Genomic DNA, 24,913 nt, shown 5'->3' with positions numbered 1-24,913 from the left:
GTCCATGCATTATTGTGATCGAGGTACAGGTCGCTTTTATTGTCCGATTGTCATGATATTTTGCACACGTCACTTCTTTCTTCCCAAGGACAAACACTATTGATTTTGAACGAAATCGGTTCAGATTTAGATATAGCTCCCATATATATTTTTCATCCGTTATGACCTGTTAAGGCTGTAGAAGCCACATTTTTGGTCCGATCTTGGCAAAACTTAGCATGAAGTGTTTTATTTGACGTCTACATATGTGCAAAACTTTCGTAAAAATCGATCTAGATTTAGATATAGCTCGCATATATATCTTTCAGCCGAAATGGATTTAAAATGTTGTAACAGTTATAATTTTGGACATTTCTCTACAAAATTAAGCACGAAGTGTTTTCTTTGGCGTCTTAATATGTGTGAAAATTTGGTCAAAATCGGTCTAGTTTTAGATATAGCTCCCATGTATAAACTTTCATCCGATATGGAGTTTTAATGCTGTAGAAGATACAATTTTGGTCCGATCTTGAAAAGGTTGTGTACGAGGCGTTTTATTTACCGTTCTAATACGTGTACAAAATTTCATAAAAATTAGTCCAAATTTAGATGTAGCTCCCATTTATAAGTTTCATCCCATATGGAGTTTTAAGCCTGTAGAAGCTAAAATTTTGGTCCGATCTTTAAAAATTTTAAAATTTACGATATGGAAATTTAAGGCTAAAGCAGCTGGACCAAGCAATTTTGGTCCGATGTTTACAAAATTTAGCATGAGAAGTTTTATTCGGCGTCCCAATACGCGCGAAAAAGTTCAATAAAATCGGTCCTGGTTGGGTATAGCTCTCATATATATATTTCATTCAATATGGACTTTTTAAGCGGTAGAAGCCACAATTTTGATCAGATCTCTACAATATTGAGCGTGAAATATTACATTTGACGTCCCAGATTTAGATATTGCTCGCATATATATCTTTTATCCGATATGACTTTTTAAGGTTGTACAAATCCACAATTTTTGTTCAATCGCAAGAAAATCTTACAAGGCTCTATTCGATATTTCAATAGGTGGTGTGCAAAATTAAAGTCTGATTAGATTTGGCGATAAGTTCTATATATGAATAGCAGTACGTAGACTAGGTGGTGTAGGGTATTATATAGTACGATCCCTCCGACTTTTGCCTTTCCTTACTGGCTTAAACATGTTTTCTACTTATAAAAAAGAAACTTTCTCATGCCCGAATTTAACCTTCAGTATAATGATCAGACTTTTTTGGTCTTTGAATTCGTTATTTCACTTTCTACAATACATTAAGAAGGCATTTAAATAAAATACAAAGCGATTGCATATCTTCTAAAGTTGGCATTTAGTCCTCATCGTTTCTCCAATCAAATGTTGACAGCCATGAACCTCTCCAATCTCCACCTAACGTATGTGGAACATTTTAAGAAAATTAAGTGCAAATATCGCGAATCAAAGAACATTGCCATATTTTCCAAATCAATTCGCTGGGGGCGAGCAAATGTAACAGAAAAAGAAATCAGGTCAAAGGTCTTGGCAGCTTTTTTAAGGATTACATGAGTCTTCATCATACAAATAAAATTCAAGGCATTTAAGAGGCAAAAATCTAAGCATAGTGTTCCACTTTAAGCTCGCAGTAGGGTGGCGGAGCAGCACAGGTATGAAACTTTCAGTGGGATGGTGTGGCACTTCAAATAACAAGCCTGAGGCGTCTATGGCAATGTGGAATACTGTGTCACTCATTCACACCCCTCAGCTACATACACACACATAACAACCAGTGCTTGCAGCCACTTGAGCTGGCAAACACGCTTTTCGCCTTTTCTTTTCTTAGGTCTTCAGGGGTTTTATTTGTTTTCCTTTTTAGATTTTCATACGTTCTCCCGCACAACAAGCTCCCAAGGCTCTAAGTCACCCTAGTGAAGTTCAACATTTCTTTATTTATTTTTGTTGGTGTTAAATGCTGCCTTGGCTTTTGGAGGCAAAACGTGGCAAGTGGTGGTGCTGCTGTCCCTTTGGTTGCACCAATACATGCTGCATACATATGTGCACAATGTGGCAATGACAGCTGTGCGGGAGCCATTTAAAGATAAGTGGTTAGCATTTTATGCCAAGCTTACCACATTTCGACATGTAAAATTATTTCTATAGAGATTTACCACAATTTTTAATAACTAGAAATTGAGAGCTCACAAAAACGAAATTTTATAACCACTACTATAGGGGCGTATTTATTTTCTCATTTCATTTGCAACATGCCGAAATATTGATTTTCGAGACGACATAGAGCTTGATCGCGGTAGAGTTCCAGGCCAATTTTGTAATCGTGCTACAGCCTTAAGAGTTATTCAGCTGAAATTTGCCCGAATTGGCTTTTGTTTACCATTTTCATTGAAATTTGGAACATTTTGCCATTCCGATTGCAACACATCGAAATATACACTTTCAAACCAATAAAGAGTATATTTCCTTAGTCGTAGAAAAAATTTAAATCAACCTAGCCATGCCTGTCAATCTGAAAAACGAGGACATTGAGCTGAAACTTTGCACAAATTGTTTTTTTCTACTAAATCTTGATATGCCCTTATAAACCGATCTCCTGATTAAAGGTCGTAGAGGGCACCGATGTGCAGAGGTTAGCATGTCCGCCTGTGAATCCAAACGTCTGGACTCAAATCCCAGCGTGAACATCAGAAAAAAATTTCAGCGGTGGTTATCCCCTTAATAATGCTGGCTACATTTCGCTATGCGGCACGCCGTTCGGTCTCGGCATAAAAAAGGAGGCCCCTTATCATTGAGCTTAAACTTTAATCGGACTGCACTCATTGATATGTGAAAAGTATCCCCTGTTCCTACACCTACTTACCTAAAGTAAAGTTGGTGTATGTGATCCATAATGTTACGAAGAATCCACTTGTCTCAAACCTCGTTTGGTATTGAATTGTTCGTAAAGATTCTTTCCTATTCGTACTTAGGAACGTGTGTCAACTAGTGTCATCCTGCAGAGTCTTTATAATTTGGCAGGGATATCAAAGTCAGACATGGCTTGAAATACTTTTGAACGTATAGCGCTATTGAAAGCGTTTTTGTAGTAAACAAAGAGATGGTAGGTGTTGATATGTCCTTCTCGGGTCTTTTCCAGGATTTGGCGCAGTGTTAATACCTGGTCTATGGTGGATTTATCAGGTCTAAAGCCGCATTGATAGGGCCCAATTATCTCATTGACTTTAGGTTTTAATCTTTCACACAGTAGGCTCGAGTGTATCTTGCATGCGATAGAGAGAAGACTTATTTCTAAATAGTTAGCACATTCCGTTTTTTCTCCTTTCTTGTGTTCGGGACATAGTATGCTTAGGTTCCAATCATCGGGTATGCGTTCTTCTAGCCAGATTGCGCAGACAAGCTGATGCATACGCCTAATCAGCGTGTCGCCTCCGGTCTTAATAGTTCAGCGGGTAACCCGTTGGCTACTGCTGCCTTCTTATTCTTCAGTCGGATCACTGCTACTTGGACCTCATTCTGGCTAGGAGGTAAACATTCTATGCTATCATCAGGGATTGCTTCTGCTGTATCATCTTCGCAGCCATTGTCTGACACTAGCAGTTGTGTAAAATGTTCTTTCCATGTCCTCAGTATGCTATCTGTGTCAGTTACCAGATTTCCTTCTTTGCCTCTGCAGATTGATGTGCACGCACCAAAGCCTTAGTTTTGATGTTTAATTCTTTGGTGCAATTTCTGCCATTTGTTGTGTTTGTAGCTTTTCAATGTCCAGCTTCCATGCAGTGTCAGATCGTACTTTCCTCGCCATGTTCAAACGGGTGCGAACCTTTGCTGCAACAAGGTAATGACCCGAATCTATATTCGCTCCACGGATCGATCTTAAATTTTACATGCTGAATGAATGCCTTCCATCTATCACAACGTGATCAATTTGGTTCTTCATGTTTTGATCGGGTAACAGCAATGTGGCTTTGTGAATATTTTTATGTTGAAATCCATGTTTTTTGCCGCGGCGAAATCTACCAACCTCAACCCATTACTGGACGTTATCTCGTGGAGGCTAAACTTTCCGACTGTTGGACCAAAAATGTCTTCCTTCCCTATCTTAGCATTAAAATCTGTGCGAGGCAGCTATCGCATTCTCTCTCTAGGTCCTCTTAGAAAATGTCCTTGGTCTGCTCGTCTATGTCCTCCATCGCGGCACAGGCACAAATAGTGCTGATGTTGGAAAATTTAGCTTTTATGCGGATCGTGACTAGCCTCTCATCAACCGAAGTAAAGATGGATACGATGTGTTTCAGCCTCCGACTAAAGGTGTTAAAGACTACATAGATTATGAAAACGCAAAAAACAAATAAATGAATCTCACTTGTGGCGCATTTTTACCTTTTTCATTTTTATCGAAAATTTAGGATGAAGAGGAGGAGGATGATGATGAGTACGAAGACATCATATTGTGAGTGTAAAGGGAGCCCACATTAAATATACTCCTGAGGACAGTAACGTGTGATTGCCGCATCCATGCGCCAATCCCTAGGTAGCGCCAACGACAACAATGAGGCACAAACCATTCGCCTTAGCCCATGCACTGGAAAAGTTTTTATTTAGTAGTATGCGAAGTATATATCACACATATGACTGCTCAAAAAAATTTGTATGTAATCTGCATACATGTGGATCCGACTATATCGTAATTGAAGTGGAAGATCATTCGCAAACATTGAAAAGAGCAGTAGACCTACAATATAATTGAACCTTGCAGTACACCTTGCACTACTGCCAATGCTATAGATTTCGTGTCACCTGCGTGATCTACCGGTTAAGTGCTAGATTATTAGATTAGTCCAGGTAAGAGTTTGAAAAACCGTCTAAATTTATAAGCCATGTTGCAATGGTCCACGGTGACGAATGCCTTCGGATGGTCAAGGAGGACTTGAAAGCAGACCTGGTTGTCATCTATGTCGCACCTGATTGACTCCGCGACCTCTATCAATGCCGAAGTACAGCGATGACCAACTCAGACTGCATATCACTCAGCAACGATTCCGCCATTTGACCATGTATGACTTTTTCAAGCACCTTAGAAAAAGTAGGTAAGGTATGGTAAAAGGCGAGGAAGGATAATACGAACAAACTTCGTATCCACTCCATCTGGACCAATGGCATTTGATTTAACTTGTCCAAAGCAGTTGAGTATGCATAGGAATTCAAAATCACCGTATACACCAGGTGTTAAATCAAAGAAGGAGAGATCTGCCTTAACCCTTGGTATATTGGTAATCATTTCATTTGGTTCATCCGCATCGCCATAAGAAAAAGAAATGTCCTTACATTTCCCAACGCCCAAATTCCATTCACCCCTACAGTCAATGGCACAACTGAAACGAGGAATATAATAACGAGTCTTGGCCGATGTCATGCAATTGTTAGCCCATCTCCCTGCGGAGAAAAATTCATCATACAATTCAGGCGTCTAACATCTATCCCTGTCGTTTATACATGTCTTTACTGAAGAATTAAAGCTGGGTTTACCATTCGAAGTGTCTTTCTTTGTCACTAGAGGAACTGTTGAATTGTAAAGTTAAAGTATATAACCATGGAGAATCTCAAGTCGTTGATCAATGGAAATCAAATCATACAAACTATTCCAGTTAGTTTGGAGAAATTCGGTACCTCTTATTCCGTATAAATCAAAGTTCTAAAATCCCGAAAAGTGTATATTTGTTCTTCAGTGTCTCTAGAATTCAAACTAAAGGAAAGCGAAACAGGGAGCTGAGATTTAATAACACAGAATAACGTTGTCAAGGTGGGGTTGGTCTTATTCGGTACAAAAAGATGTTATACGTTAACGAAGAATCAACCAGTGTATTTGAATTGAAATCCCCTGTGAAAACGACATCAATGTAACCCAACTTAACATTCCCTAATATGTCCCTAAGATGGGCAAGATCAATGTTGTTATTTGGCCTATAAACACATCCGATTCACATTTTCCGATCAGAAGATTTTAATTCAATATACATGTGTTCTATCCGGTCGCCAATATTGGACTTTATATGAAGTTTCATATAAAGTCCAGTATTGGTATTCGACTTGTTTTTGGCAAAAATTGCTACACCACCTCCACGACGTTCTCTGTCGGATCTAAAAACTGGGTATCCCTTGATATTATAAAACTATCTGGATTAGATGAATGGAGCCATGCCTCAGAGAGACATACAATGTCGATACCGGAGTTTCCAAAAATATGCCTGAACTCATCATACACCATAAATTAATGCTGAACATTGTAGAAGTCATTGTGTAATATTTCAGTTCAATCGGATAAGAATTGAGCCTTGTAGGGGCTCAAGAAGCAAAATCGGGAAATAGGTTTATGTCGGAGCTGTATCAAGCTAGATCGACATAAAATGACAAGACGATCAAACCATATACCGATCTGAACCATATACGACACGGATGTCGAAAAGCCTAACATAAGTCACTGTGTCAAATTTCAGTTAAATCGGATTATAAATGCGCCTTTTATGGGGCCTAGACTTTAAATCGGGATATCGGTCTATATGGCAGCTATATCCAAATCTGAGCCGATCTGAGCCAAATTGAAGAGTGCCGTCGAGGTGCCTAATACAACTCACTGACGCAAATTTCAGCAAAATCGGATAATAAATGTGGCTTTTATGGGCCTAACACCCTAAATCGGCGGATCGGTCTATATGGGGGCTGTATCAAGATATAGTCCGATGTACTCCATCTCCGAATTTGACCTGCTTATGGACAAAAAACAAACAAAAAAAAATTAATCTGTACAAAGTTCCAGCACAATATCTCTATTTTTAAAGACTGTAGCGTGATTTCAACAGACAGACGGACGGACATGGCTATATCGTCTTAGATTTTTACGCTGATCAAGAATATATATACTTTATATGGTCGGAAATGGATATTTCGATGTGCTGCAAACGGAATCACAAAATGGATATACCCTCATCCTTCGATGGTGGGTATAAAAATAGTTTGGAATTACAATGGTAACTCTGTACAGCCTTTTATTCATGCCTTCTTATTCACTGTGGAAAGGTGAATGCAACAGTGAAGGGCTTTCTTGTTGTTGTCAGAAACTTAAGACCAGTTCTAACAGCTTGTTCCACAGCATCTGCATCCACAAAAAATTCAGAAATGAACTTGGCCAGACAAGGCGCTTGTTAGGTGCCTTTTTCTCCACCATCTTAGTTGAAAGGTTGGTGATAGGTAATGCACTCAGTGTCATCAACAGACGTAGTCATTTGTGGTGATGGCAAAAAATTAGAACACTTACCTCTCATTATAGAACCGACACAAATAAATGCATGATGCTGCTGTTTTATGTTCTTCGAAATAACGTTAAGTAAATTGTTCAAGCAAAAATAAACATTAATACTTTGAGTGGAACCTTAAAATTGTGCATACCTTTTAGAGAAAATAAACTGTTCCCTAGTTTTATTTCGTAACTTGTCAAGGTTACGGAAACTTTTATCTACATTAAGATGTAAAATAATTCATTAGAAGCTACGTAAGCTACATAAAGATAAAGATATCAGCAATACATGAAAAATATATTGTACTTCTTTGGTTGTCTTTTATAGTAAAATGAAATTTGCTATGAATCTGTTTACGTGTCATTACAATTTTCCTTATTTTTAAGTTCAAGAGTAAAGGGGGCGGATTAATATCCGCACCCTCTTTTCAACCTAACCTATGTTCAAGTGTGCATGTTTGTTCGTTCTTTTTGGTTATCTCGCGTTGCATAGCCTTCATTGTTTTAGAGTAACATACTGAGATGAATTCACATTGTTTCAGAATAAAATACGTCATGCTAAATTTCAGTCAAATCGGATAGGAATTGCGCCCTCTAGAAGCTCAAGAAGTCAAGTCCCCAGATCTGTTTATATGGCAGCTATATTAGGTTATTTAGCAATTTGAACCATACTTGGCACAGTTATTGGATATGATTACAAAATACTTCATGCAAAATTTCAGTCAAATCGAATAGGAATTGCGCCCTCTAGAAGCTCAAGAAGTCAAGTCCCCATATCTGTTTATATGGCAGCTATATCAAGTTATGAACCGATATGAACCATAATGGCACAGTTGTTGGATATCATAACAAAACACGTCGTGCAAAATTTCATCCCAGTCGGATAAGAATTGCGCACTCAAGAAGTCAAGACCCAAGATCGATTTACATGGTAGCTATATCAAAACGTGGACCGATATGGCCGATTTACAGTACCAACCAACTTACACTAATAAGAAGTATTTGTGCAAAATTTCAAGCGGCTAGCTTTACTGCTTCGGAAGTAAGCGTGCTTTCCACAGACAGACTGACGGACGGACGGACAGACGGGCGGACATGGCTAGATTGACATAAAATGTCGCGACGATCAAGAATATATATACTTAATGGGGTCTCAGGCGAATATTTCGAGTAGTTACAAACAGAATGACGAAATTAGTATACCCCCCATCTTATGGTGGAGGGTATAATAAAATGCCTACAGTAATCAAAACATGTAACAGGCAAACGTAATAAATAGCATACAAATTTATTTTTCGGCCGATTTTTGTATTGTACTTAAAACTGCAGATTTAACTGACCGACATGTTTTCCAATAGACCATCTCAAGTTTGTTGAAAGAGCTTTCCCATTTTCAGCGGACAAAAACTGCTGTTTAAGCAAACACGTCCGCAAATTTTATTGAGTGTACTTACACAAAGGATGTTTGATCAAGATCACGTACCTGAAAATAAAAGTAAACACACATTTATATAGTCGTAGTTATGTTAGTTGTAGTAAAGGGTGATTTTTTTGAGGTTAGGATTTTCATGCATTAGTATTTGACAGATCACGTGGGATTTTAGACATGGTGTCAAAGAGAAAGATGCTCAGTATGCTTTGACATTTCATCATGAATAGACTTACTAACGAGCAACGCTTGCAAATCATTGAATTTTATTACCAAAATCAGTGTTCGGTTCGAAATGTGTTCAAATTTTGACAAATTTTGTTCAGCGATGAGGCTCATTTCTGGTTGAATGGCTACGTAAATAAGCAAAATTGCCGCATTTGGAGTGAAGAGCAACCAGAAGCCGTTCAAGAACTGCCCATGCATCCCGAAAAATGCACTGTTTGTTGTGGTTTGTACGCTGGTGGAATCATTGGACTGTATTTTTTCAAAGATGCTGTTGGACGCAACGTTACGGTGAATGAACACATTTCGAACCGAACACTGATTTTGGTAATAAAATTCAATGATTTGCAAGCGTTGCTCGTTAGTAAGTCTATTCATGATGAAATGTCAAAGCATACTGAGCATCTTTCTCTTTGACACCATGTCTGAAATCCCACGTGATCTGTCAAATACTAATGCATGAAAATCCTAACCTCAAAAAAATCACCCTTTATATAAATGGTGATTTTTCAGCTATTGGCCCAATGGGTACGTAAATAAGCAGAATTGCCAATTTTGGTGTGAAGATCAGCAAGAAGCATTGCAAGAGCTACAAACACACCCGGAAAAATCACAGTTTGGTGCGGTTTATGGGCTGGTGGCATCATTGGACAAGTGAATGGTGAGCGCTTTCGGGAGACGATATTCAACTTTTTTTGCAAGAGCCTGACTTGTATGGACTTATTGAGAAGCGAGTTCGGTGAATCTTGGGGGGCCGAATCTTGTATACCCTCCATTATGGATCGCATTTATCGAGTTCTTTGCGCAGTATCTCTTTTTAGGCAAACAAAGAGTATTGAATAAGAACTGTTGTTATATTAGAGCTATATCAAGTTATAGTCCGATTGAAAATGAATGCTGAGCATTGTAGAAGTCAATGCGTAATATTTCAGTTCATTCGGATAAGAATTGCGCCTTGTAGGTGCTCAAGAAGCTAAATCGGGAGATCGGTTTATATGGGAGCTGTATCAAGCTATTGATCGATTCAGACCATATAAGACACGTATGGTGAAGGTCATGAGAGAAGCCGTTGCACAAAATTTCTTCCAAATCGGATGAGAATTGCGCCCTCTAGAGGCTCAAGAAGTCAAGATCCCAGATCAGTTGATATGGCAGCTATATCAAGTTATGTACCGATTTGCGCCATACTTAGCACAGTTATTGGAAGTCATAACAAAACACCTCATGCCAAATTTCAGCCAAATCGGAAGAAAATTGCGCGCTCTATGGGCTCAAAAAGTCAAGATCCAAGATCGGTTTATATGACAGCTATACAAGCTTATGAACCGATTTGAATTATACTTAGCACAGTTGTTGGATGTGATACCAAAACACTGCGTGCAAAAATTTAAATCGGACGAGAATTGTGCCCTCTAGAGGTTCAAGAAATCAAAACCCAAGGTTTATATGGCAGCTATATCAAAATAGAGACCGATTTATGGTGGAGGGTGTATAAAATTCGGCTTGGCCGTACTAAGCACGCTTTCACTTATTTCTTTAAATTTAGATACAAAAGGTCACGCCAGTCATGTACACATTAGTAGAGCAATAATAAGTTCTATGGGATGGGTATTGCACACGGCTCTAAGAATACAATAAAATTACCAGCGCGGCAAAACGTCCATTCTGGAAGCTTTTCTGCCAAGATGTAAAAGTTGGAGTGAGAGCAGAGACAACGGAGACATGTTGAGGCTTTCGATGAAAACGGAGTTTCTACAGGATACGCTGGGACTCGCGGAGAAACCGGAATCTTGGAATAATGAGGTTGATCGAAAGCTTATCATAACGGAATTTGTGGTCAAGGAAGCCTTGAGGAGCTTCAAACTATATAAGTCACCGGGACCAGATGGAATTTGTGGGGCGTTACTACAGAAGGAAACAGATTATATGGCGCCCCAGCTGGCCAATATTTTAACAGTGCGCCTGGGACTTGCATATACCTCGAAAGCCTGGCAAGAGGAAGGGGTGGTATCCCTGAGGAGGGATTTGAACCCGTCTGCTACACAGACAATATTATAGTACTTCTAAGGTGTAAGGACCCGAACCATCTATGCAGAAGAGCCGAGAAGGTCTTGCATATGGCATATGACTGGGCTTGACCCAGAGGTCTCAATGTTAACCCAGAGAAGATTGAAATATGCCTGTTCTCGAGGAAGACGAAGGTGGGCCAATTTAACGCACGTTTCCTCAATAGAACGATTTCGATATCTGAAAAAGTCAAAAACTTAGGTGTGATCTTGGACAGGAAACTGAATTAGATGTGTCACATTCAGGAGCGTACTGAGAAGGGTTACAGATGTTGGGCACTGTGTAGACGGCCGTAGTTTCGGAATGGGGCGAGAATCCGAGGATAGTCCACTGGCTCTACAGGAGCGTGATTAGACCAATACTTACTTACGCCTCAGTAGTTTGGTGAACTGCTATAGAAAAAAAGTTTAACATAAGGACAAAAGGTTCAGAGAACATGTTGTCCTGACATAGGCGGAGCGGTGAAGACCACTTACAATAATGAACTCGCGCCTATTCTAGAAATCCGACCCATTGACCTACAGATTAAATTGAGTAAGCCACTGCGTCTATGAGACTTAAGGCGATGGCAGAATGGATTGAAGATGGGAGCAGTTCATTCTATCGCGGTATAATCGAGGCGAAGATAGAAAACCTGGAAGGAAGGGAAGAGGTTACCGATCGGATACCTGAGACGTCAAATGCAAGTCGCTGCCGCCGGCTGCACAATCTTGGATTGACGGAACCCTAGTATTGTGATCTGGAAGATCATTTTACATGGATGGATCAAAGCTAAAGACAGAGTGGGCGTGGGGTCTACATTGAGAACCCATGGGCTGAGATCTGTTTTAGACTGCCTAACCATAATACGTCCTGTAGACGGTGATCCAAGCTTCACGGAATGTGTGAGGTGGTGCGGTGTTAACGCGAAGCCATAAATATAAACAGGCCATAAGAGCAATAACAACCTGGACGATAAGACCACAAATAGTGTTGGAATGTAAGAAGGAGATTACGCCTTTTCTGAGGATGGCATGATCCGCATCGTTTGGGTGCCTGGCCATAACGGTGTAACTGGGATTGAGAAAATAGATGATTTGGCAGCGAAGACCAGATAATTGCCGTCAATAATCTTTGTTCACCCGAAGACTTTCGGATCGGCGCTGTCCGAGTTAAGGGCGTGGGCGACGAATGCGCATGCAACATTGTGGAACAGCGAAACAGTCGGCAGGACGACGCAAATCCTATGTCCATGGAAGTCCAGATTGTGAGAAGACGAGGCTATTGCTGAAAGAAGGCAACCATAAGAATACGAGCTCACTTATGTAAAATCGGTGCGGCAGGTGATAGCATGTGGGGCGTGGCATGGAACACAATTAAGGATTTTGTAAGTAGCACGGGATTCCTAACTTAGATTTTCTTTTCCTTTTATACCAAAATGTTATTTATGATTTTATGTAATTTATACCATTTTTTTCGGTCCAGATTTGGATATAGCTGCCATATTGACCGATTCTCCGATTTAGGGTCTTAAGCCCATAAAAACCACATTTGCTGAAATTTGGGACAGTGAGTTGTCTTAGACCCTTCGATATATCTCTTCGATTTGTACCTGATCGGATCAGATTTGGATATAGCTGCCATATAGACCGATCCCTCGATTTAAGGTTTTGGACCCATAAAAGGCGCATTTATTTTCCGATGTCGCCGAAATTTGGAACAGTGAGTTATGTTTAGCCCCTTGACATACTTTTGCAATATGGCACGGATCGGTCCAGATTTGGATATAAATGCCATATAGACCGATCTCCTAATTTAAGGTTTTGGGCGCATTTATTGTCCGATGTTGCCGAAATTTGGGACAGAGAGTTAAGTTAAGCTCCTCCACATATTTCTGCAATTTGGTCTTGATCGATCAAGATTTGCATATAGCTGCCATATAGACCGATATCTCGATTTAAAGTCTTGGCCCCAAAAAAGCGCATTTATAATCCGATTTAACTGAAATTTGACACAGTGACTTATGTTAGGCTTTTCGACCTCCATGTTGTATATGGTTCAGATCGGTTTATTTTTAGATATAGCTACTTAATATACCAATATTTTGTTATACACAATTGAACAATGACTTGTACTTATTAGTATTTGGTCCAAATCGGAACATATTTCGATATAACTGCTATGGGACATAAGGTATGCAATTTTCACCGGATTTTGATGAAAGGACGTTTTTACCTGTTTTTTTTTTAGTTGTATCTAAAAGGAGGCATGTCTCGATCATATTTTTTTTTAAGGTCCAGAGAACTCTTACACATGAATAGTTTCAATGAAATCAGGCAATAAATCCGCTTTCTTAATCCCAAACGACCCTAAATTGGAAGATTGGACTATATGGCGGTTTTTTGTATTAGTCTCATATGGATCATATTTTGATCGGATGTCGAGAGGCTAAAACAATTTACTGTCAGCGAAATGGGATAATAAATAAAGCTTTTATGGGTTTCAGACCCATTATCGGCAGATCGGTCCATATGGCAGTACTATCTAAATATGTTCTGATCTGAACAATATTTGAGTCGGATGTTGGGGGGCTTAAAACAACTCGATGTTTACTAAATGCAGCTTTTATGGGTGTTAGACCCTTAATCGGGAAATCGGTTCATATGACAGCTATATCCATTTATGGTCCAATTTTTCCCGTTCCAAATCTTAAACTGCGTTCAGCAAAAGGACGTATCTGTGCCAAAGTTTAGCTCAATATCTCAATTTTTGAAGACTGTAGAGTAATTATAAAAGACGGACAAACAAACGGGCAGACACACGGACATCGTTAAATCGCTATAGAATTTTCCGACCAGGATCTTTATATCAAGGACAAAAGTTTAAGTTTGGGTAAAATTTTATTTGAGTGCGTATATCTCACAATTAGTCTATCTTCTTCATCCTTTCTTCGGAAGTGAAGTGGAATAGAACAAAGTCCAGTTGATTAACCTAGATATATTAATCTATGTATGTAAAATAAGGTCTTAGTTTTACCTAGAAAAAAGAAACATAACAACCATGAATAAATCTACTGTTAAAGCATTTTGAAAAACTATTGGGTTGCCCAAAAAGTAATTGCGGATTTTTCATATAGTCGGCGTTGACAAATTTTTTCACAGACTCTGTAATTGCATTCCTTCTTCTGTCAGTTATCTGACAGAAGAGGCTTAGCTATCATTCTAAGCCTTATTAAAAATGCATTTACTTTCTTTTAAAAAATCCGCAATGGGCAACCCAATATATAGCATTCATATACGTCCCGCTATACTGGTATGCTGAAGTGCACCCGCGAACCGGGAGTTTCGTCCAGCATTTTAACATTATATTTTAAACAAAAAACATTAAATTACGATAAAAATATACATCTATCCATCCTTTAAAAATAAATAAACAGCAGCTGTTCTCGTCGCACATAGCGACAAATCAGCGTTGCCATATAATTAAAAATCAACATTGTGGGTGGTGTTCATTACACACACATAAATTAATATTGTGTCGCCCGGTTATCATAGAGCTTATAACTGCCTATTCATTTAATCAAATCGGAGGAACCCCTTTCAGAGGTAACCGGATTCATATAATCCAAAATGAAAATTTGAAACTGAAACAATAAATATGTGATATGCAACATATAATTGATGCTATTTAGCTTGAAATGCAACAACTAAAACAAGAAAATTGGGAGCTAAAACGAAATGTTATAAGCGATAATACCACCGATCGCGCAGTTGAAAATTCAGAAGAACGAGATGAAAACTACATAGCCGATAATTTTGTAAGTGAACAATCTGCAATGGCAAATAATCAATGCCAGTCTCAAACAGATAAAGAGGAGTTGGAAAGAGAAACAAACTGGATTCTTCATAAATCAAAAAAGAAATAGGCTGCCAAAACTATAAAACCTATTGAAGAACGAGGAGATTCTTTCAGAAAGTGAAAAAGGAAGTGTGAATGAAATTCGCCCAACACTAGTAGACAAACCACCGCCCATAAATATCGTAAGCATTCCAAGTTTTGACAAAATTATTGAGATTTTAAAATCTGCTGAAATTCAGAAATATAATATTAGGTCATTACACAATAATCTGTGGAAAATAAATACATCGACTCCTGATGACTATAGAAAATTATCATCCAATCTAAATTCATTAAAAACCGACTGGTACACTTACGAAAATAAAATCGATATGCCGAATGAAGTAATTATTCGTGGACTGCACCTGGCCGTTCTTCAAAAGAACCAAATAAAAATTTAAGAAGCAGTGAAGCACAAGAACCGAACTTAAATGTACGGCAACACTCCACAAAACAGGTACCTATGATATAACAAGTAAGTTGTAAAATATCTAGGCGAAGAACTTTTTCTGAGGTGACAAATGCCAAATGCCAAAAAACTTCCCATAGTAAACGCTACAGTTTTAACTGAAATTTAAAAAAAAAAAAACCTAGAAAAATTCGACAGAAGGTTGGATTTCCAGACCAAATAAATGAAAAGTTGAATGCTATTGCAGAAAACATGTAAATTTAAATTGTTTAAATAATGGTTTGATAAACCGTGTTCACGAAATAGAATATTTTCGTAGAACAGAAAAAATCGATATTTTTTATTGTCTGAAAGCCATTTCACAAAACAATCATTTGTCAATTTTAAAGGCTATAAATTGTACAACGCTTTATATCCTTCTAACAAACCGAGGGGAGGTGCTTCCATCAAGCACTATGAGGAAGAAAAGATTGAGCAGGAAATGTTCCAAATAGCTTGTGTGTCTATTAGTTTAAGGCAAAATAAATCCTTTAAAGTAGGAGCATTATATTCACCACCAAGACTTTCGATCAATTCGGGACAGTACATGGATAATCACTTTATCTTGGATGGAGATTTCAACGATAAAAACATACTGTTGGGTTCCAGAATAACAACTACAAAAGGAAGACTGCTATACAAACAAATTGGCATTTCTTTAAACACACTCTCAACGAAAAATTAAAAATATCTCTGAAACCGTCTTATCCAATTGGAGATATCTTAGAAAAACGTATTGAAGCTATACAATACTCAGCTTGGGAGAGCACACCCGAACTAAATAATTTTGCATGTAGCAATTTTCCTAAACATATTAGAGATTTATTGTCTAAAACACGAAAGGCTAGAAAAAGACGGCAAAAACAAAGAACACAACAAAATGAAAGAACATTAAACAGACTTGTCACGGTACTAAATGAAATTAAAACAATGTCGGCCAATCTACAAAACTTAGCAGCTACAAAAGAAACAAACTACAGCTTGTGGCGAGCTACAAAACACCTTCAAGAGTGCAAGCCTCAAATACCTCCAATTAAAAACTGTCATGGCAACTGGTCAAACAACTGAAAATCTGAATTGTTCGCGGAATATTTTCCAACCATTACTGTCATCTTCTAATGAAAACCTTTGCAAAATAGCAAGATCGGATAACCAAAAAATCAAACCTGCTAAGTTGAAAGAACTTGTTCACATTATTAAAAATGTCTTAAGCTTAAAGAAAGCCCCAGGATATGAATTAATTACGGAGAAAGTAATGAAACAACTGCCGTTAAAAGCACTAAAATATTTGTTGTACATAATAAACGCCTGTTTCCGCCTACGATACGTCCCGTTATCTTGGAAAGTAGCCGAAATAATTGTAATTTACAAACCTGGTAAATCTGAAAACGAATTAAAATCATACAGACCTATATCCTTATTACCGATAATATCGAAAATCTTTGAGAAACTTCTGTTAGAAAGGCTTCAGCCTATCATAACTCAAAGAAAATTAATCCCTGAACACCAATTTGGTTTCAGAAACCAGCGCTCTACTGTACAGCAAGTACATCGGATAATCGATATTGCAGAAAAGTCTATAGAAAACAAACAAATTTGCTCTGCTGCTTTCCTTGATATAGGACAAGCTTTCGATAAAGTATGGCCCACTGGATTGCTGTTTAAACTATATAACGATCTCCCAAAAGAATTTTATGAAATACTGGATTCTTATCTTAGCAACCGTCACTTCCGAGTTAAACTAGATAATGAGTACTCAAAACTCAAACCTATAACTGCAGGCGTACCATAAGGAAGAGTCCTTGGGCTAGTTTTATAACCTTTATATGCCAGATATATTCCAATTCCTACCCACACTTAAACCATAGCTACATTCGCAGATGGCACCGCAATCCTATGTACAGCAGATACTGAAAAAGAAGCTCTGCAAACCTTCAATCCACTTTGTTAGAAATACATGCATGGATTAGCAAATGGAGAATGCATCTTAATGAAAATAAATCAGTTCACATGATATTCACAAACAAAAACCCATATCACCAACTCCGATATATTTAAACAATGTAAAAATGCCTTATTGATACCAAAATCAGGTGGAAGGAACATGTAAAAAGAAAAACCAAGAAATAAAATTGAAAATATAGCAAACTGTATTGGCTGCTAGTGGATAGCAGAGTATCAATAAATAACAAATGATCAAGCCCACATGGGCGTATAGAATTCAGCTTTGGGGCTGTGCTTTAAGGACCGATGCCGAATTTATAATACCTTACAACTACCCTATTAATAAACAAGTAAAAGCGTGCTAAGTTCGGCCGGGCCGAATCTTATATACCCTCCACCATGGATCGCGTTTGCCGAGTTCTTTTCCCGACATCTCTTCTTAGGCAAAAAATGATATAAGAAAAGATTTGCTCAGCTATTAGAGCGATATAAAGATATGGTCCGGTTTGGACCACAATTAAATTATATGTTGGAGACCTGTGTAAAATGTCAGCCAATTCGAATAAGAATTGCGCCCTTTGGGGGCTCAAGAAGTAAAATAGAGAGATCGATTTATATGGGAGCTGTATCGGGCTATAGACCGATTCAGACCATAATAAACACGTATGTTGATGGTCATGAGAGAATCCGTCGTACAAAATTTCAGGCAAATCGGATAATAATTGGGACCTCTAGAGGCTCAAGAAGTCAAGATCCCAGATCGGTTTATATGACAGCTATATCAGGTAATGAACCGACTTGTACTTTATTTGACATAGTTGTTGAAAGTAACAATAAGAAACGTCTTGCGAAATTTCAGCCAAATCGGATAGAAATTGAGCCCTCTAGAAGCTCAAGAAGTCAAGTCCCCAGATCTGTTTATATGACAGCTATATCAGGTTATGAACCGATTTGAACCATATTTGGCACAGTTGTTGGATATCATAACAAAATACCACGTGCCAAAATTCATTCAAATTGGATAAAAATTGCGCCCTCTAGAGGCTCAAGAAGTCAAGACCCAAGATCGGTTTATATGACAGCTATATAAGGTTATGGACCGATTTGAACCATACTTGGCACAATTGTTGGATATAATAACAAAACACGTCGTGCAAAATTTCATTCCAATCGGATAAGAATTGCGCCCTCTAGAGGCTCAAGAAGTCAAGACCCAAGATCGGTTTATATGGCAGCTATATCAAAACATGGATCGATATGGCCCATTTACAATACCAACCAACCTACACTAATAAGAAGTATTTGTGCAAAATTTCAAGCGGCTAGTTTTACTCCTTCGGAAGTTAGCATGCTTTCGACAGACAGACGGACGGACGGACGGACGGACGGACGGACGGACGAACAGACGGACGGACATGGCTAGATGAACATAAAATTTCACGACGATCAAGAATATATATACTTTATGGGGTCTCAGACGAATATTTCGAGTAGTTACAATCAGAATGACGAAATTAGTATACCCCCCATCTTATGGTGGAGGGTATAAAAAGGATATAAGAAAAGATTTGCTCTGCTATTAGAGCAATATCAAGATATGGTCCGGTTTGGACCACAATTAAATTATATATTGGAGACCTGTGTAAAATGTCAGCCAATTCGAATAAGAAATGCGCCCTTTGGGGGCTCAAGAAGTAAAATAGAGAGATCGATTTATATGGGAGCTGTATCGGGCTATAGACCGATTCAGACCATAATAAACACGTATTTTGATGGTCATGAGAGGATCCGTCGTACAAAATTTCAGGCAAATCGGATAATAATTGGGACCTCTAGAGGCTCAAGAAGTCAAGATCCCAGATCGGTTTATATCGCAGCTATATCTGGTTATGAACCGATTTGAACCTTATTTGAAAGAGATGTTGGAAGTAAGAATAAATTACGTCATGCAAAATTTCAGCCAAATCGGATAGCAATTGGGCCCTCTAGAAGCTCAAGAAGTCAAGTCCCCATATCTGTTTATATGACAGCTATAGCAGTTTATGAACCGATTTGAACCATACTTGGCACAGTTGTTGGATATCATAACAAAATACGTCGTGCAAAATTTCATCCCAATCGGATAAGAATTGCGCACTCTAGAGGCTCAAGAAGTCAAGACCCAAGATCGGTTTATATGGCAGCTATATCAGGTTATGGACCAATTTAAACCATACTTGTCACAGTTGTTGGATGTAATAACAAAACACGTCGTGCAAAATTTCATTCTGATCGGATAAGAATTGCGCACACTAGAGGCTCAAGAAGTCAAGACCCAAGATCGGTTTATATGGCAGCTATATCAGGTTATGGACCGATTTGAACTTTACTTGGCGCAGTTGTTGGATATCATAACAAAACACGTCGTGCAAAATTTCATTCCAATCGAATAAGAATTGCGCACTCTAGAGGCTCAAGAAGTCAAGACCCAAGATCGGTTTATATGGCAGCTATATCAAAACATTGACCGATATGGCCCATTTACAATACCAACCGACCTACACTAATAAGAAGTATTTGTGCAAAATTTCAAGCGGCTAGCTTTACTCCTTCGGAAGTTAGCGTGCTTTCGACAGACATACGGACGGACGGACGGACAGACGGACGGACATGGCTAGATCGACATAAAATGTCACGACGATCAAGAATATATATACTTTATAGGGTCTCAGACGAATATTTCGAGTAGTTACAAACAGAATGACGAAATTAGTATACCCCCCATCTTATGGTGGAGGGTGGTGCGATTTAAGCGAAATTTTGTTTGTTCTCATATAGTACCCTAAAAAAATTTTGGTATCCAAATTTCGGATGGTGTACCTAGGGGAACCGCCCCACCCTAAAACCTACCAAACATATATTTAGACCAATCACGACAATGTGGGACTCAAATGAAAGGTATTTAGGATAAGAAAACGTATCTGATACCCAATTGTCGAACCAAGTGCTAGGGGGACAACCCCAAACCCCAAAACACCCCTAAATCGGACATATTTACCGACCATGGCAATATGGGACTCAAATGAAATGTATTTGCGAGTAGAATACGAATCTGATATCCAAATGTGGGACCACGTTTTTGGGGGTCCACCCCTTCCCTAAAACACCCCCCAAACAGGACTTATTTACTGACTATGGGAATATAGGTCTTAAATAAAAGGTATTAGAGTGTAGAATTAGAATCTTATATCCAAATATGAGATCAAGTGTTTTGGGGACCGCCTCTCCACAAAAACCTCTCCAAAGGGGACACATTTACGACCATATCCACATGGGGCTCAAATGAAAGGTCTTTGGGAGTAAAGCACGAATCTGATACCAATATTCGGGAAAAGTGTTTATAGGGCCACCCCACCCCCACAACACCACCCAAATAGTAAGTATTTGCTGACTTTTGCAATATGAGGCTCAAACAAGAGGGTTTTTAAAGTGGAACACGAATCCGATATATATTTTCAAAGCCAACTCACTGAGTGGCCGCCCATCCCCCAAAACACCCCGCAAGCCGGTCATGTTTGCCGGCTCTGAAAATATGGGGCTCAAATTAAAGGTATTTGGGAGTAGACCACGTATTTGATATCAACATTAGGGATCAACTGTCTAGGGGACGTCCCACCACTATAACAACCCCCAAATGGGATGTATTTGCTCATCAAGACAATTTGGGTCGTAAAGAGAGTGGAACTAAATATTCATAGTTTTTATGGCCAATACCCCAAACCGTACATATTTGCTGACTTTTGCAATAAGGAGTTTAAATGAGATTAGAAAACGAATTTCATATCCAATTTTGAGGGCAGCGGCAATATGGGGTTCAAATAAATGATATATAAATATATGAGCACGTTTTTGATATATTTTCCGGGCTTAGTATTTGGGCGACCACCCCAATCCCTAAAAAACCCTTTAATCGGCCATATTTACAGACCATGTCAATGTGGAGATTAAAGAAAGGTATTGGGGGTAAGCAAAAATTGATACCCACTTTCGGGGCCAATTTTCTGGGGGTCAACTCCTTTCCTAAAATGCCCCACAAGCAGCAATTTTTTTGTGACCATCGCAAAATGGGGCTCAAATAAAAGTATTTGGGTGTAGAATACGAATTTGATATGCAAATTTAGGACCATGTAGTTAGGGCATCACCCCTTCTCCAAAACACCCCGCAAAGGGTAAATATTTTTCGACCATGACAATATGTGGTATTTAAGATTAGAAAACGAATTTGATAATCTATTTTGGGCCATGCGCCATGCTAAGTGAATGCCAATATGGGGTTTAAATAAATGGTTGTTGAAAGATGAGCAAGATGGTAATATTTTTTCAGGGCCATGTGCCAGAGGGACCAAAATAAATATTCCAAGGAAACTTTTGTTCCATATAAAGGGCCATGTGCCTGAGAGACCAAAATAATTATTCCAAGGAAACTTTTGTTCCATATAAAGTAAAAGAAGGAGCAGCGGAGCGGGCCCGGGTCAGCTAGTATATATATATTTATATATATATATATATATATGGTAGCTATCCAAATCTGAACCGATTTCTATGAAATTAACAAATGAACATATTATGGATGTATTACTGCAAATCGGAGCAAATGGGAGCTATTTCCATAACTGAATCGATTTTTATGAAATTCACCAACATTATTGAGAGTCATAAGAAAATATTTCCTACCTAATTTCGAGAGAATCGGTTAACATGACCATTTTATTGCTGAATTACTGCAAATCGGACGAACATATATATGGGAACTATATCCAAATCTGAACCAATTTCTATGAAACTAACGAATAATGTCGAGATTAATAAAAAACCCTTCTTGCCAAATTTCGAATCAGAACGTTATTCTGATTCGATCTGTATACTTATCAATGGGTGTATCTCTTTTCCTCTTGTGTGTTACAAACAAATGCTCTAAGTTATAACACCCTGTACCACAGTAGTAGTGTAGGGTATAAAAATACAAAAAACGCAAAATGAAATCCTGCGCACGATTGTCAATGCACCGTGGTATATCAGAAATGCCGATCTTCACAGAGACTTAAAAGTGAAAACAAAAGTGGAAGATATCACTTTCGCCGCACAACATATTCGAAAATTGTACACCTGCTAGAAGGCTTTAAAAGACAACTCCTATGGATTGAGTCCCCTAAAACACACATAATTATAATAGAGAGTAATTTCTGAATTGCGTCTCAACAATTCTAAAATGCTAGCTATTATGTAGCAGTTAAGTCGTGTAAATTATTAACTTAATATTACTAGATGAGTATGACACAGTTGTAATAAATAAAATGAAAAAAAAAAAAAATCATTACGTAGCATTGGAGGCCACCGTAGCGCAGAAGTTAGCATGTCCACCTATGACGCTGAACGCATGGGTTGGAATCCCTGTGGCACGCCTTTCGAAATCGGCTATAAAAAGGAGGTCCCCTATCATTGAGCTTAAAATTTAATGGGACAGCACTCATTGATTTGTGAGAAGTTTTCCCAGTTCCTTAATGGAATGTTCATGGGCAAATTTTGCATTTGCATTAGATTAAATCATCCAACATCAATCCACCATGTTAAGGCTTTGAAAAAGCAAATAATTTTTTGTTATTTGTTTCAATAAAAAAAGCCCAAAATGAAAACTACTCGCGTTGATAGCGCAGAGAGAATATGCCAAAATCAACTGTGTGCGTTCTTATATTCACTTTAATTGCATTTCAAATTACATTTAGTTAATTAAATTAAATTTTGCATTTGCATTAGATTAAATCATCCAACATCAATCCACCATGTTAAGACTTTCAGAAAGCAAATCATTTTTTGTTCTTTGTTTCAATAAAAACAAGTAAAAGCGTGCAAAGTTCGGCCGGGCCGAATCTTATATACCCTCCACCATGGATCGCATTTGTCGAGTTCACGTTTTTTCACGGAACTACAGAAGGCATTTCAACATTGAATTTTTTCTTGTTCATGCAGCCTTTCAGCACTTCTGCATTTCATTAGTTTTTCAAAGCGCCTGGAGTTCAATTTTGTGCATTTTATTTCCGTTACCATTTTAAAAATGCTTTTGTCGAGGTGTGCTATACTGAATGAAGAATGCTATTGCAAATAATTGCCAAAAAATTACAAAAGGTTCAAAAACAAAGAAAAGATATTCAGGTCAAGCTTTTTTCTTCCCATGTAATTCCAGAACTTTTTTATCTTTTTCTGAAAAAAAAAGAAAAGTCAAGACATTATTACTACATTGACATTATTGGGTTTTATATCCAGCACCATAGGGGGTATACTAATCTAGTCATTCCGTTTGCAGTTATTACCCGAAAACCCCGTATGTGACAAACAGTTTATGGCGCATTTAGCGTTTCTTTTAACTTAACCTTCTTACGGGCATAAAAGGTACACAGGTACAAATTTCCATTTAAATATTTTCAGTTATAATACTCCTAATTCGTCCTAGAATTAAACGCGTATAAAAACCAGTAAGGAAGGGCAAAAGTCGGGCGGTGCCGACTGTATAATACCCTACACCTACCTTGTAAGTACAATGTGGGATCTATATCCAATTCTGAACCAATTTAATGGACCTCGGACAGCAAATATGGTCAAACTGTAAAAACTACGGTTGACAAATGACAACATTATGGCAAATTACCCAAAATCTGACGAATGTATATATGGGAGCTATATTTAATACTGAACCGATTCCGAGCAAACTTCTCAGATAATGTGGTAGTCGTATAGGAAAGTGTTGTGCAAGAATTTGGCAGGATTGGCCAAACAATGCGCTTGCAGTGGCTCTTGGGGTGAAAATCTGGCGATATACTTATATGACAGCTATATCTAAATCTGCAACGATTTCTATGAAATTCACCAATAATATTAAGAGTCATAAGAAAACATTTCTACCAAATTTCGACAGAATCGGATACTTCATATCTGAACCAATTTTTATATTTTTATAAAGTATATATATTATTGATCGTCACTATATTTTATGTCGATCTAGCCATGTCCCTCCGTCGGTCTGTGTCGAAAGCACCCTAACTTCCGAAGGAGAAACGATAGCCGCTTGAAATTTTGCACAAATACATCTTATTAGTGTAGGTCGGTTGGTATTGTATATGGGCCATATCGGTCCATGTTTTGATATAGCTGCCATATAAACCGATCTGGGGTCTTGATTTCTTGAGCCTCTAGAGTGCTCAATTCTTCTCCGATTGAAATGAAATTTTGAACGACGTGTTTTGTTATGATATTTAACAACTGTGCTAAGTATGGATCAAATCGATTCATAACCTGATATAGCTGCCATATAAACCTATCTCGGATCTTGACTTCTTGAGCCAGTAGAGGTCGCAATTATTATCCGATTGGCCTGAAATTTTGTACGACGGATCCTCTCATGACCATCAACATACGTGTTTATTATGGTCTGAATCGGTCTATAGCCCGATACAGCTCCCATAAAAATCGATGTCTCTATTTTACTTCTTGAGCCCCCAAAGGGCACAATTCTTATTCGAATTGGCTGACATTTAACACAGGTCTCCAACATATAATTTAATTGTGGTCCAAATCGGACCATATCTTGATATC

The 24,913-nt window shown here is 38.3% G+C and overlaps 1 protein-coding gene across 1 annotated transcript in view; it reads right to left on the bottom strand.

Annotated features, from left to right (window-relative positions):
- The window catches only part of LOC131996633 (uncharacterized), a 529,958-nt gene that overhangs the window by 160,686 nt on the left and 344,359 nt on the right, over positions 1-24,913 (bottom strand). The window contains exon 4 of the mRNA XM_059366170.1: positions 8,753-8,781. Coding sequence (XP_059222153.1) covers positions 8,753-8,781 — 29 coding nt within the window. The remainder of the gene's footprint in view (positions 1-8,752; positions 8,782-24,913) is intronic.

This window comes from Stomoxys calcitrans, chromosome 4 (genome assembly GCF_963082655.1).
Source record: "Stomoxys calcitrans chromosome 4, idStoCalc2.1, whole genome shotgun sequence".
NCBI lineage: Eukaryota > Metazoa > Arthropoda > Insecta > Diptera > Muscidae > Stomoxys > Stomoxys calcitrans.
This window is presented reverse-complemented; position numbering and strand designations above follow the sequence as displayed.